This window comes from Pseudoliparis swirei, chromosome 6 (genome assembly GCF_029220125.1).
Source record: "Pseudoliparis swirei isolate HS2019 ecotype Mariana Trench chromosome 6, NWPU_hadal_v1, whole genome shotgun sequence".
Lineage (NCBI taxonomy): Eukaryota > Metazoa > Chordata > Actinopteri > Perciformes > Liparidae > Pseudoliparis > Pseudoliparis swirei.
The window spans coordinates 9,791,202-9,805,276 of record NC_079393.1 but is presented as its reverse complement, the minus strand read 5'-3'; the positions used below and the strand labels follow the sequence as shown (position 1 = coordinate 9,805,276).

Genomic DNA, 14,075 nt, shown 5'->3' with positions numbered 1-14,075 from the left:
CTTCAGGCTCAGAGGCTGTTGTCACTATATTTGCATGGTATCCCATACATTTAAGCAATTTTTATCCCGGCCTATCTCAGCAACCATGTTGCTCTCGTTTGAGCGCAACTCACTCAACATTGTCCATTTGGGCCTACATGGGTTGGGACCATCAAGAGCTCCATATTTGTCACTCATGGTGCCAAGAGTGGAACCACTCCACTCCCAAAAAAAGGTAACGCCCCCAGGTGACACAAAGATAACTTGTTCTGGTCACTGCCATGCAAACAGTACTCACACAAGTTAGTTCAAAGGGCACTTTCTTTTCTCTGACCAAGAGCGTCTTCTTCTGCAACTGCAACATTTGTTGATTTCCTGGCATGTTGGTACTTGTGAGTCAGACAGAACACCATAGGCACATAGAGACAAGATAATGGATTAAAACACAGATTTGCACTTCAGTGGCACTTAAATAGCACTTACTTATGGTACTTTTGTAGTTCGACTATGTTGAGGAAATGTTACTTCCTGTATTCTTGTTGTTCTTAGTTTGTACTCTAGGTTGAAATGCACTTATTGTAAGTCGCTTTGGATAAAAGCGTCGGCTAAATGACATGTAATGTAATGTAATAATGAAACCATATTCAGAGGGGGAGAGTAAGACAAGGACATCGTTCCCGAAAGCTAAAAGGGGAGAACAAGTCTCCAGGAGGAAGAAGATCTCCATACCAAACATCTGGAGTGGGGCACCAACAGACACGGTGGTATTGCCTGGCCATATTGTGTGTCATTGGTCATCACCATTCACTACACCTAGCGAGTTTTAGCTGCAAGTTGTTGCAGCTAACAAAGTGTGGCCTTTTTTGGAGGATTTAATCATATTCTGTAACTGCATTATCTCGTCTGGCTAACTGTGTTATTCTAATGTCATTATATAGCAGAGCTGTGAAGTCATTTTGACTGGGATATAATTCATAGGCAGTGAGTTTCTATAAATAGACATATTATTCTATAGTTTACAGCAACTGGATTATCGATTGTCAATATTTGAGTATGGAGACTTGAAATGTTGACTTGGACTCAAACCCAGTGACTTGAGACTTCTTGAATTGTGCTTGTTGAAAAGATCAATAACACCCAGACCTTTCCATCTGGTTCTGTTATCCCGTTGAGCTGAAAATGGATCATATTAAGAATGTAACACCTGCACCGTTCTCACAACACGTTCACACATTACATTGTTCCCTTTTTATTTTAAAGATACAACTGAATGTCTCCAGTCTGCAGTAAAACCATGACCAAACTCTTTAATACTTATTCTACATCGACATCAAGCTACAATTATACACTTGAACAGGCAAATGTTGCAATTTTTTCTTTCTGCAAAATGAAAAAAATACAAGATCTCTCGGTGTGGAGGATGTGAGTGATTTTGAGACTCAGAAGCAACTCACTGTCCGTTACCTTTGCAATTCAAACAATGCATCTTATTTGGTCATATATATAAATGTATTTTTTCAATGAAATAAGGACAGATGATTAATTCACAGTATATTATGCCCTCGCTGTGTTGACTGTTTCCAAGCAACCCTATTTCTAGATTCACGTGCACATATGTGGCAGAAAACAGTTTCACAGAGAGCAGTGGTAAGAGGAGTTGAGTGGGAGTTGTTGTGTGGTTAACTGTGGGATTCATATTAAAGGATGAATCAATGTTCAGTTTCATCAATAGCTTGATATTCCTTTCAGCACATAATTATTTGCATCCAAGGATAGGGTCGGATAAAGATGAGTTTTCCTAAGAAATTGGCATGGCAAAACCTGGTAGAGCAGGACACTCATGTTTAGTTTAATAGTAAGCGCAGTAGTTTTCTGCTGTGCAACATGGTGAAATCTGGTATTTCAGGTTTTATAGAGGAGGCAGAATGCAGACAGTCAAAAAAGTTGCCAGAAAATAAATATATTGTCAATAAACATAATATTTAAGCTGTCTTTTGAACTACAGATAATGTCCACCAACAAGCTACCATAAAGTACCAGGGTCTCTACCCCCTTCTAGTTTTTTAATTAGATATTTAAAATATAGCTAATGCCACTCAATCTTCCTCAACCCAGAAACACAAAAGTCTCAATGCCATTGTTTTATATTCTAGCAGCTATCCGTGTTAATTATTTAAACTTTAGTTTCAGCTTGATGTTGGCAGCACTTCAGAATAACAATGTGGAGGTTGGATGTTTTTTAATAAAATGCACATTGTGCATAGAGAGTTTTTAAAAAAAATACACTATTATGTTTTGTCATCCTGCATCCATTTTTAAATCAAAGTCTACATCCACAGCGGTGGAAATGAGGGTATTTGAAGGTGAATGGAATATACTATAACTGCATTGGTCTCTTTTGGCTTTAATAATACAAATCTTCACCTTGTAGTGTCTCAAGCTGTCAGGCTGTGGTAGCTCTGAGGTCCCATTCACATCTTTTCATGTGGAGCGAGAGCTGGAGGCCAGCAATCTCCTCTCTGCTGTGTTCCCTCTCACACCGACGGCTGACATTCTGTCACTGCCTGATAAAACAATTGGAATGATACATAGCTGCATGCACATACTGTATGGATGTAGCGGCACTTGCTGGAGTATTCACACATTGCTGAATAGATGCACACACAGACAATCACACACTGACTGGCAGGTGCACACAGACACACAAACACAAACAGGGACTGGGCATCCAGCCATGTCGGCACTTCTGACTTTGTTTTGTTGTCCTTCACATTTTTGGTTTTGTGAGATAAGAATATGCTAGTCGGACCCTTTCTCTGACTCGCATAAAGGATGATTTTACAATATAATGGCACATTTCATCAAATATAAAATGCTTACACACTACACAATCTCTATTACCGTGCTTCATAACATAAGCATTTATTGTGCTAATTTGCAAATATAAATTCCAGGATCTTTATTGTTTATTACAATATCTTATATTGTCCACATTGGCTTGTATGTGAGCTGCTTTTTTGTGTTAGCCCCATAGGATTCATTAGTTCACTGATATAGACTGCATATTAAAGGAGAACACTAACTTTATCATTGCACATCTGGGCTGAATTTATCCTGTGAGAGAGCAGTAATCTACACTGCTGTATCAGACCAGTGTGTTATTTTCCTCCCATACAACCCAATGAGGTCATTAAGGTCACAGCAGATAGAGGTTATATGCCGTTGTTGACCTTTGATTCCTGGTTTCTATCTGAGCCATAGTTTTTCTTCTTCAGAGATTACAGGTTGTATATCAGAGTCATACATCTTCCGTCTCTGTAAAGTGTCCTCCCATCTCTACAGTATGTGGCTTGGTGAGAGTAACATTTGGAAAATGACCACGAGCAACAATTTGTCAAGCTGCGCTGGCTGGTGTGCTCAATTCACTTTCTCCTTCTCTACGATAGCAGAATTACAGTTGAGTGTTTGCTGACCTAATGCAATAGAGACTCCATACGGACGGAGTAATATGATTTCCCAGGCTTTTATTCTGTGTCTGCGGCTGGATAGAGAGGAGCCCTAAAGAGATGGCATCTCAATCTGGGATGGCTGGGCGAGAAAGGGAGTGACCTAATGTATGTGATAGGGACAGCAGTAAACATCAGCCATGTTGTGGAGTATAGGGGAGAAGGAAAAGGACACGTCAGGGTCAAGTGATTCTCACAGGGAAGCATCATTGATGCTCTGCTATTGAGTATGGTCGTATATTGACCTATGTTCTTCTCTGCAGGTCCCTTGGGGTTGGAGGTCTAGTGGCAGCCTGTTAGCCATGCTAACCAGCAACGCTGACCTTGTGTTTGCAGCCGTTAGTGAATGTTTAGATTGATGGAAGTGGTCCCATGTGGGCCAAAATGAAGCCTGAAACTACACATGGTCAATGTAAAAGCAATCATAACAAGAGGGTTAGATGATACTATATCAGTTCAGAGTTTGAACATAAATGCTTGATGCTTCCCCTCACAATATTAGAATATTTGGAATTATATACATAATATAGAGGAAAAAAGAGACACGTGAGATTAGACTGATGGTTTAAATTGTACAGCTTTTGTTTAAGTTATTAAACAAATGCTTGAAAAGACATGTTTATGCACACCATGTTGACGCTTAACCTATATTGTACAACATTATACTCCTTAATAAGCAAGTAATTCAATAAGCAAGTGTATGTCAAGGCTCTGTTGCATTTTCTTTGCCTTGGTTGGTCCATATTATGAGTTCCTTAATTAATGCCGCCTAGAAGTGTAAATTAATTTCCTCATGATGAGATTTAAACAAAATCGAGGTCACCGGTCATCGCCTAATGTCTAAAACCACATTTAACAATACAAGCTCTGGAACAGATCGGGTATTTAAGATGAATATTTCAAAAGCGTTCTTGAGCACAATGAGCTATATTTGACAGAAATATGCTATTTTAACTAGAAGTGCATCCACTCTGATATTCAGTCGATCGGTGTTGTTTGTGGCTTAAGAGGTTCCGAGTTATTGTTGCACTCATGAATGGATTTACCCCCCCCCCCCCCCCCACACACACACACACACCCCTATTGTCAGACTGAATAACGCCATAATAACAACATGACTGAATAACGTTGTAATAACTCCATGGCAGCTCGTTGCTTGTGCTCCTAACGCCTTTTTTGCTTCGCCAGTGTGGAATGCACCCCAGGATGGAAAACAAATTGTGATCTAGATAGTGTGTGTAGTATTGGTTTTTGAGAGGTCATTTTAGAAGGTAATCAATACAAGTGATTTTTTTTTCTCAGTAGTACTGATTATGTTTGGATTAGTACTTGACATTTGAGCGGAGGGCTAAATTATGTATTCAGGAGTGGAACATAGTTGTTAGAAGTGAATCATTGTTATGTTGGTAGTGGGAATAGGTCTATTTGTGCATTGATAGGCTACCCCTCCTCTGAAGTTTTCCTACTAAAAGTTGGACTAAGTGTGTGTTAAATGTATCCTCTGGCTCAATGTTTCATCTCATCGGATATTTTCCCTCCCCTGTCGGCTAATCTGTTGCTGGCTCTCATCCCATCTCCTCTCTCAATCACAGACATGCCCTCAAGGTAGCATGACATCCACACTGCCTATTTACTGCAGGGTCATAAAGAACCTTGCCTGCATCTGTCACACCGTGGTGAAGCTTGTCTTGTCTTGGGGTTTTGTCTCGTAACTTCCTGTTTTATTTTGAAGTCTAACTCTCCTCTCGTTTCAGGTCACTTGCCCTTCCTCATGTGTCACCGGTCTGATTGTCTCCCCTGATCCCTGATTGTTTCCACCTGTTCCCCATTACCCTCATGTGCTTATAGTCTGCGTCTTCCCTCTGTCCTGTGCCAAAGTGTTTCGTCTCATGGTCGTTCACCAAGGCCACGTTCATAGCCACCGAGCCTTTTTGGAAACTTATTACCAACCTCGTAAGAGCGATTTTTGTTATAGTTTTCATAATCCAGTGTTTGGTTTCTTAGGACATTATTTAGCCTCCACCTCTTAGGAGAGTTTTTGTTGTGATTAGTAAACTGCTCACTGACGCCTCAGCATTTTGAGTCCTGATCGGAATCTCGGCCTGACAGCATCAATATTCCCATTACAGCCCTCTCTGTTGTGCTACAAACCACACACTAGTCTGGCACCCGGAGAAGCATCTGATCATGGTTGTGTAAACATGCTCTCTGTACCTAAAGGGCTCTTCAATGTTCGACTTTCCTTGAGACAATAAAGTTGTAATGAGCTCATTACTGAGATAAACTGTGGAGTGCAGTGTGTATGCATTTGTCTGTGAGCACCTTTATGCATGCATGTGACGGCACTTCACAGCGTATATCCACATCTGAGGGAGCATATCATTCTTGACCCAGTGATTATAATGAAGTGAGCTGCCGGGCTATCTGAGAATGGGTTTATATGCTAATGGTTATTGCAATTGTGCATCTAGATTTTATATTAGAGCGCACTCTAAATAATAATAAGCTGACAGCTTTATTTTGGTGTTATTACTGCTGAAATTCAGGCTGAAGGCAGGCTGAATTATAATCTACCAGCAACGGCCACCTGGGAAATACAGTTTCACTATCGTATCCCTTGATAAACAAAGCAGGATACGCACTATTGGTAAACATAGGCAGGGAAGAATAACTTCATGATCTGTTATTGTGGATTGTCAACAGAATATTTTATAAGGCGTCAACATTTTTGCAGTAGTTCTTTATTGCAGTTATGGGTTTGCTTATTTGGAGAGCATTGTTGTGCGGCTAGTGTTATTAAAAACAGACAATTTGATAATACAACAATTTTCAACATTTTCATTTAGTTTGATTCAATCACTTCTTTATGGAAACATGACCTCTGAGGATTCACTCAGGTGTAAAACAATATTTGTCATTATTTTGATCACTGTGTTCAGTATGTGCTCTACCGGTCCCACCGTAAAGTCATGCTCAATTCATCAAACCAAAATAAGGCAACTGTATATATTTCCATTTGGCTCAAAGACGCAACTGTTAAAGTAAAACAGACTATGCTTTGATTATATCTGGTTTTTGTCAAAGAGGTGATGAGAGCCTTGTTCTTCTATTGTGTCTGTGGAATGCAAGTGTTCTTCTTTAACTCTAAAAGCAGTGATTATGAACAGTTCCCCATAGCTTTCCGTCTATAGCAACAGAACATACGTTACTTTTGTTCCTTTCTTTCCATGCCTGTCTCTTGCCATGTTTGACCCGTTTGCCTTCCCTCGGAGGGCTCCCAGGCCATAAGGTCTGCGGTCACTGGGGATCGCAGGTCTGGTCTCGGAGTGGCATTGTGATGAATGGTCGTTATCTCACAGTTGTTACAGGAATCACAAACACTTAACTTGGGGGAGGGTAGAATAGGAAGAGTTTTGCTGTGTTAGGTGAGTGAACACGAAATTTATTATAAATATACATAAACATAGTACTTCCTAGGTCTATTTCTCTCTATCTCTCTCTCTCTCTTGCTCTCTCTCTCTTTTTCTCTCTCTCACTCTCTCTCTTTCTCTCGAATTAAATACCTTCTTTACCCTATGCTGTACATGTATTATGTATGTACACAATGCTCTGTATGTTGCTACCATTACAAAAAGCCATGCAATATCTACAGTACAGTATATAGTCTATCTATGAAACCTACATTTGTTCTCAATAAATAGTAATAAATTATCCACCTCTTGTTTTTGTACATTCTATTACACATATTATTTACATTACTGCTTTGGATTAACATTTTCCCTTTTTCATTATGACCTGATGTCAGTTTTAGCTGCTTTTATTGACTGTATACTGTAAAGACAACGAGTTCCTTCACCCCACGACCTCAGAAGACAGACATTTCTGTCGGGTGTCTTTGTCCTCAAATGTCACCTTTTTGTTCCTCTTTGGGTCGATCCAGGAGTTGTGGATAATGGTATTGTTAGGGGTAGGATCTGCCTCGATGATTGACACCACTCGCTTCTTCATCTTGCTTTTTAAGACTTTCTGGAACTTCTGCCTCGTGAAGGCATAGAGCAGAGGGTGAAAGATAGTGGTCCCATAAGCCATGACCAGGAAGCCCAGTCTCAACTTGACCATTAGGTCACTGGGGCCCACACTCAGGATGACTGTGTTGAGCACTGTGATGGGCGTCCAGCACAGCATGAAGGTAGACACAATCAGGAGGGACATCCTGAACACCCTCTTCTGGCGCTCTCGCCTTTCTCTGTGGCGCTTAACAGCCCTGCGCAAGGCGATGATGACGGAGACAGAGGTACGCATTCCCAGTGTGGGCATGCGGCTTCCACTGCTCTGGGATGCATCTGTGGCCTCGTGCTGTGTTGTCATGGCTGTCACGGATGGACTTTTTTTCCTGCGAGCCTTCTTCTTCTGTGAAGCGTGGAAACGCGTGCCAATGCGAATGTTGAGTGCCTGCAGGATCTTTGAGTAGGTGATGAGCATGACAATGGCAGTGAAGAAGAAAATAGGAATCTGAGCAAGCAGATGGTAATAGAGGCCAAGTTCTGTGTAGTACTGGTTCGTGTGGACCACATTATCCACCACTGTCTGGTTCAGATCAGCATGACCCTGGGCAAAGAAGCCCACCTCAATAAAGGGTACCAGGAAACTGACAAAGGATAGCACCCAAATGGCAGACAGCAAGGTCAGGGCACGGCCCATGGTCAGCACCCGGTTGGCTGGTTTGACCGAGATGTCGTAGCGATCGAGGGTGATGGCAAGCACATTAGCGGCAGTAGCGACGCTAGCGAAGGAGACGCAGGCTTCATGGAAGCAGCACACGAGTGCAGTGTCTCCCTCCAGGGAGAGCAACACCACCACAATAGTGAGGGGGATGCAGCCCACACAAATGAGCACATCCAACACATGGAGGTTCATAGTGACGATGTTACTGACAGAGCTAATGAGGTTGGACTTCATACAGTAAAGGACAAGCACAGTGAGGTTGGAGCTCATTCCCAGGAGGATTTCCAGCATTAGGAAGCAAGTCAGGGAGACCTGGAAACTGACAGGATAGGGATACGGGCTAGGGCTTGCCGGACTCATGTTGCGGCTGATGGGCTCAGTGTTGTCGGTGACCGTGACGTTGCTCATGGTGGCTTCTTGTTCAGGGCAGGGAAGGATATGCATTATCCTGCGTGTAGAGAGAGGAGAAAAAGAGAATTCATGAAGAGGAAAAGAAGGGGTCCATGTTTGTGCACCCCTAGAGAGTTGTAATTAACACACATCTGAGATATCGTCTAAGTCGTAATGCTGCCAGTTATCAAATGATAGGAGGCTTATTGAGTTTTAAATGAGAAATGCTGAGATCAGACACTCAGACACAGTGCTGGAACCTTTTTTCCTAATATGCCCGGCAGATTAGATTGTTTCACTACGTACCTGGCATGACTAACTAGTAACTATCTTGCCTCAATCAGCTCCTGCTTTTGTTATCACGATCCTTGATCAGCCAGTTGCATCCACAGCAGAGGCACAGAAAAACTTTGGAAGAAATTAAATTCTAATAACCTCATAGCCTTAATGGCTTAGTATGTTGAGGCTTTGTAGTGGCTGAGCTGTGGCTTAGTGTTCTTTTGAGCCTCAGCTGAACAGCACATTCAAGATGACATAGTTTTAGTCTATTAACATTTACCATATACATAGGTAGTTTATAACTGACAAGAATATTCTGCCAGAAGATTATGTTAAGCAGGCGCCATCTCTCAGAGAGGCACTTCAGAATATAAGATGTTTGTTCAGACAGAACTTCAATAATTGGAGGACCGAGTAGTGCACCAACAAAATATATATATTTGAAGCTGTCGTCAGTAATGGGTTAGAGGAGAAATATCTATTTCACATGCACTGCATAATAATGATAAAAGCTGAAGAGGAACAAATGTTTAAAATAAATAATATTTACCCTTCCCACCAGCACTATCTGAATACCAGGGCTGTGTAATCAGGCCATGTTGCATCCACAGAGACAAGCATCACATCCAAACATAGCCCGTGGAAAAGAGTTTCCCCTCCAGCAGAGCCCCCCAGCGAGGCCTTTCCTTTCACTGACGGTCCCTCCCAGAGAGGCTGACAGCCAAAAAAACACCTGTCCGTCTCGCCAAAGGCTATCTATGAGCTGCCAGCCTTTTCTTCCTCACCGAAATGATAAGAAAGCTCAGGGATCAGCCACCTGCACCCAGTGGTCTTTAAAGTATATTGGGTAATGTCCTCTCCAGACCTTTTCTCAGATCTCTGGTCCGTTTGCTTTGCTGATGGTGGGAGCTGTGATGGATGAGTGGAACAGGGATAAGATGTCGGAGCCACCTCCTGTTTATAATCTTATGATATTCCCAGTCAGGAGAGACACAGCCAACCACAAAAATACAAAGACACACAGACTCTTTCCCCTGCAGAGGGCTGGAATGTACTGCTCATTGTGCGATGATTCAAAGCCTTGTCTTTTTGTCTTCAATGAGAAGATAGTAGTCAGATCTGTACATACAAAAAAACGGTTACATCCATCAGCTTGTCCTCCAAGAGTCAGGGTTGGTCAGTCGGCCATGTAGATTCCCCCGGTGTACTTTAGTTTGTCCGGGCAGCATCCAGGCCCATGTTCCCCCTGGGAGCACTAATGGAACAGACCTTTATTCTCCACCTTTCTCATCAGTCTCTGTACGCCCGGCTCCAGATGCCATTGACATGTAAATCGAGCACAAGTCTTCAGTTTGCCTCTCGACATGCTGAACCCTCAATCACCGGAGATGGCATGAGTCGAGCAGATTATTGGAAAACATGCGTGTCCAATCACCATGACATGTGTGATCCCTGAGACATTTGTGATTGTCTGCACGGGAGGGGGGTTGATTCAGCGATTCAGGAGAAGGTCATCCTCATGAGGTAGTGGGAGCAAGTTCATGAGGCGGAGAACGTGCCTTGTAGATTTTTCAAAAAGATCCCAGACTAAGAATTGGACTTCAGGTAGCAGGAGGTGAATACCTCATCTCTCTGTCCTTCAATGCCACATCTTTATCTCACATTGACCTGAAGAGAGAGAAAGAGAGAGATAGGGTAATGGTTGAGAGAGAGAGAGAGAGTAGGAGGAGTAGGAGAGGGATGTGTGGGGGATGCATTAGTGAAAATAAAGATATCCTCAGCAGCGAGGCGACAACGAAACTCTCATTAGCATAGCAACAAGCCTCTGATGTCTTATCATGTTCCTGCGTATCGCCTGATTCACTTTGCATTAACATGCCAGTAGCACTAATAAAGGGCTTGCAATAAAAGCAACTAGTATTAAATATCCAAGCCCCCAGTTTTTTTTCGAATTGAAGATTAACCGTCGTAATATTTAGCTGTTCTTGTTGTTTTTCTGTAAATAACCACAGTGACATGCTTAATGGAAATTATCGATTGTCACTCGGACGGCAACAGTGGCGCTAAAACGGTCATACCGTTTTCATGGTAGGGCAGACTTGCTAAGAGCTTCAGTGCCGAGTTATTCCACTGGGAACGTGTCATTGATGCCCTCCTGCGTGTCACTATATATTATCCATGTCATCTCTCCAGAGGAACATGTCGCTCATTCTCCAAGGTTGTCTCGGTGAGGGATGCCATACTTTACTATGCCACAATGTCACCAGAAATGGTCCATGAGTACCCTGCTTCAGTACTCGAGTAGAAAGAGGATCATGTATGTCATGAAGATGCACGCAACGTGAACAATTGCATAAAGTTGCTCCTATATATTCAGCCTGATAGTTTGGAATATGATGTATTGGGAGGAATAGGACTCAAACAGACGTGCTCACCGCATGTGAGGTATCGTAGTGCATAAACAAATGACCAAAAGTGTTTACAGTAGCAGTATACTTAGAACTACAAGATGTAACCTTTTTTTAATCAGTTACTAATAGGTTTCACTTAAACCATAACCAATATTTCTCAATAAATCAACAATATATTATATAATAATACATAATAACTGAAGTCAATCAGGAAATTATATTGATAGTTTCTAATCCTATGCCTTTGTTGTTGTGACAGAGCTGTTCGGCAATGAGTTGTCTTTGTCATCACACACGTTCTACACGACTTCACGCTGAAAATCAAACCGATAAGTAGAGTGCCCCATCAAGACATGGCAGAACTCACCATGCAGGGTAAACACAGATGCTTCAGACCTGGTCCCGACGCCACGCTGCCCTCTCTCCTTGCCGCTCTGCAACAATCTAGTTCGACAGATTGGCAACTGCCGGTTGGTCTCCTGCTCCTTCCAGCAGTAATCCAAGAATAGAGATTGAATATTGATGAAAATGCAAGAGTCACGCAACTGAAAGATGTTCTTTTCCAGACTGCGAGAAAAAAAGTCCACAGAGATTAGTCCTGACAGGGATGTTGGTGGGATTCTTCTCCTCCGTCTAATTCTTAACCATCCATAAGGTACAGGTTTGTGAACACTCTTCTCACCAACTCTCTGTTGCACTCCCTCCGTGCTCAACTGTCTGGATAGGAGTGCAAACCATCACACTCCTGGTATCTCTCTATCTCCCGCTTTGCTCTCCTCTCTTTTCCTTACACACTCTCTCTCTCTCTCTCTCTCTCTCTCTCTTACTGCGGAGGTTTGCAGTGCTCCCCCAGTCCTGATTGGTGTTCTGGAATAGGCTTAACCCTTTCCTCTTCAGCGAGGGGAGGTATTTCCTTTTGTTCTCACTCTATCCTCTTTCCCCTGACAGTGACTGTGACATCCCGTGTGGGGCTCTAGTGATTTGGAAAAAAGCTTCTCCAGTACTACGCTTTAGCGTCTGGACCTGAGATGACACTGCACTAAACACACAACCTGCTGCAGAGTCAGATAGGCAGACAGTTGAAGGAAAAACAGAAGACAATATACGGGATTACGGGACTGATGTATTAATTAACTCGGCCACTCTGTCATGGATAAGGAATTAGTTTTTGCATAGTCGGGGGAATGATGAGGACAGAGATCGCAGCAAAGGGAAGCAATATTTTTTATATTGATTGTGTGCATATAGATATCTCTTAATATGTGTGTGCAAGTGAGCAGGAGAGACAGCGAGATTGACAGAGAGAGGATACATGCTTGCAGCTGTGAGTGGGAGAAATAGATTATGCAGGAAGGAATGAAAGTCAGAAAAGAAGGGTGAGAGTATAATTGCTCTCTGATTGATAGTTACAATTAAGTGTCTATGTCAGATCAATTACTTGGTCAAAGCTTGTTTGTCAGGTGAAAGTATTGACAGAGGGCATCCTGGTTGGTACCTGACAGCCTCCAGTAAAGAAGAGGGGGGCATCTGTTGCGTTGCCATGGCTAACTGATAAGCTAACGATTAAAGCTCAGAGAAAATGCATCAGGTCTAGTTATTCTGGTGGGGACAGATCAATAATTGCACTTTGCTGGGCAAATGCTTCAGCTGGCTTTTAGAAGTTGAGTTGCTGAGGTAAAGCAAAAGCTAGAGAAATAACTGAAGCTTTAGAAGGGGTTAGGATGTTGTATCACCTTGGTGCTCATAAAACAATTAATACATTTGTTGATTGACAGAAAATGAATTAACAGGTTAAGAAACGATTCATCATTTTGCACATTTTTTAATAAAGATGTGAATCATTCACTAGTTCACGTTTCTCAAGTGTGAGCAGTTGCTTTAATGTTGTCATGGACCTTTTTTGTACTTATCTTTCATTTTGTAAACTAAACAATAAAGCCTTAGTAGTGGATTTGTGATAGTGTAATGTTTTCACTTTACCTGCAAATGATACATGTTACATATTGGAAGCAGCATGATAAGCTTTATACTAAAGGAGAAAAAATTGAAGGTCATGGGGAACATTTAAATTACAATCTGGTATTGGATGCCCTTGATCATACAGAGTACATGTTTCCCTTCCACTTAACACAGGAAGACAACCTCTAATTCGAGAATTAAGAAGAGCAAATACTTTTAAAAAAAGTTATGCCTGTCATTAACACTAATTCTCAGTGGATCTCGATATCCGCACCTAACATCAAGTACCTGCGGGATCCATCTGTACGCCTTAGAATTACACAGCACATCAGTGTAAAAGCCTGCCACTCAAAGCAATGTGCGTATTATAAGAAGCATCTGGAAGAAAGTGGAAAGTGCACATGTATACGAAGAGATTGAAGTGACCGCTTGACAGCCGTCTTACAGCTCTTCAGAAATACTCTTAGTTTAAAGAGGGGTTAAGATGCCACACCAAAAACACCGCATCCCCAAAACCTCACAGTTCAATAGATGAATGACTTAAATATTTCATTCCCATTAATATTTCATCCAGTTTTTTCTCTCTGTCTCCAGACTCCACTATGACATACACCATAGTTGTTCTCTCTGGGTGCCTGTAGACATCCATTGATGTGCCTGTCGCTACTCTAATGTGTGCATTTGTTTGCTTATCCCACACTTACTGCATGTGCACGCCATCTCCAGCACTGTGTGTGAGGCAGTGGCGGGCCGTCAGGGCCAGCAAGGCCTTCTCTGCTGGCCTAAACATCATCAGAATATATATTTTTTTCTAAATATATTTTCC

The 14,075-nt window shown here is 42.1% G+C and overlaps 1 protein-coding gene across 1 annotated transcript; it reads right to left on the bottom strand.

The window, feature by feature from the left end:
* Positions 1-6,281: 6,281 nt before the first annotated feature.
* LOC130195483 (G-protein coupled receptor 22-like) lies at positions 6,282-10,138 on the bottom strand. Its single transcript, XM_056417029.1, has 2 exons — positions 9,430-10,138; positions 6,282-8,658 (listed from the first exon to the last, which is right to left on the bottom strand). Exon 2 carries the CDS (start codon positions 8,652-8,654, stop codon positions 7,338-7,340), a length of 1,317 nt encoding a protein of 438 aa, XP_056273004.1. The 5' UTR covers positions 8,655-8,658; positions 9,430-10,138; the 3' UTR covers positions 6,282-7,337.
* Positions 10,139-14,075: the final 3,937 nt, after the last annotated feature.

Excerpts from the sequence above, each read along its gene's own strand:
- LOC130195483 (XM_056417029.1), bottom strand. The coding sequence starts at position 8,654 with ATGCATATCCTTCCCTGCCCTGAACAAGAAGCCACCATGAGCAACGTC.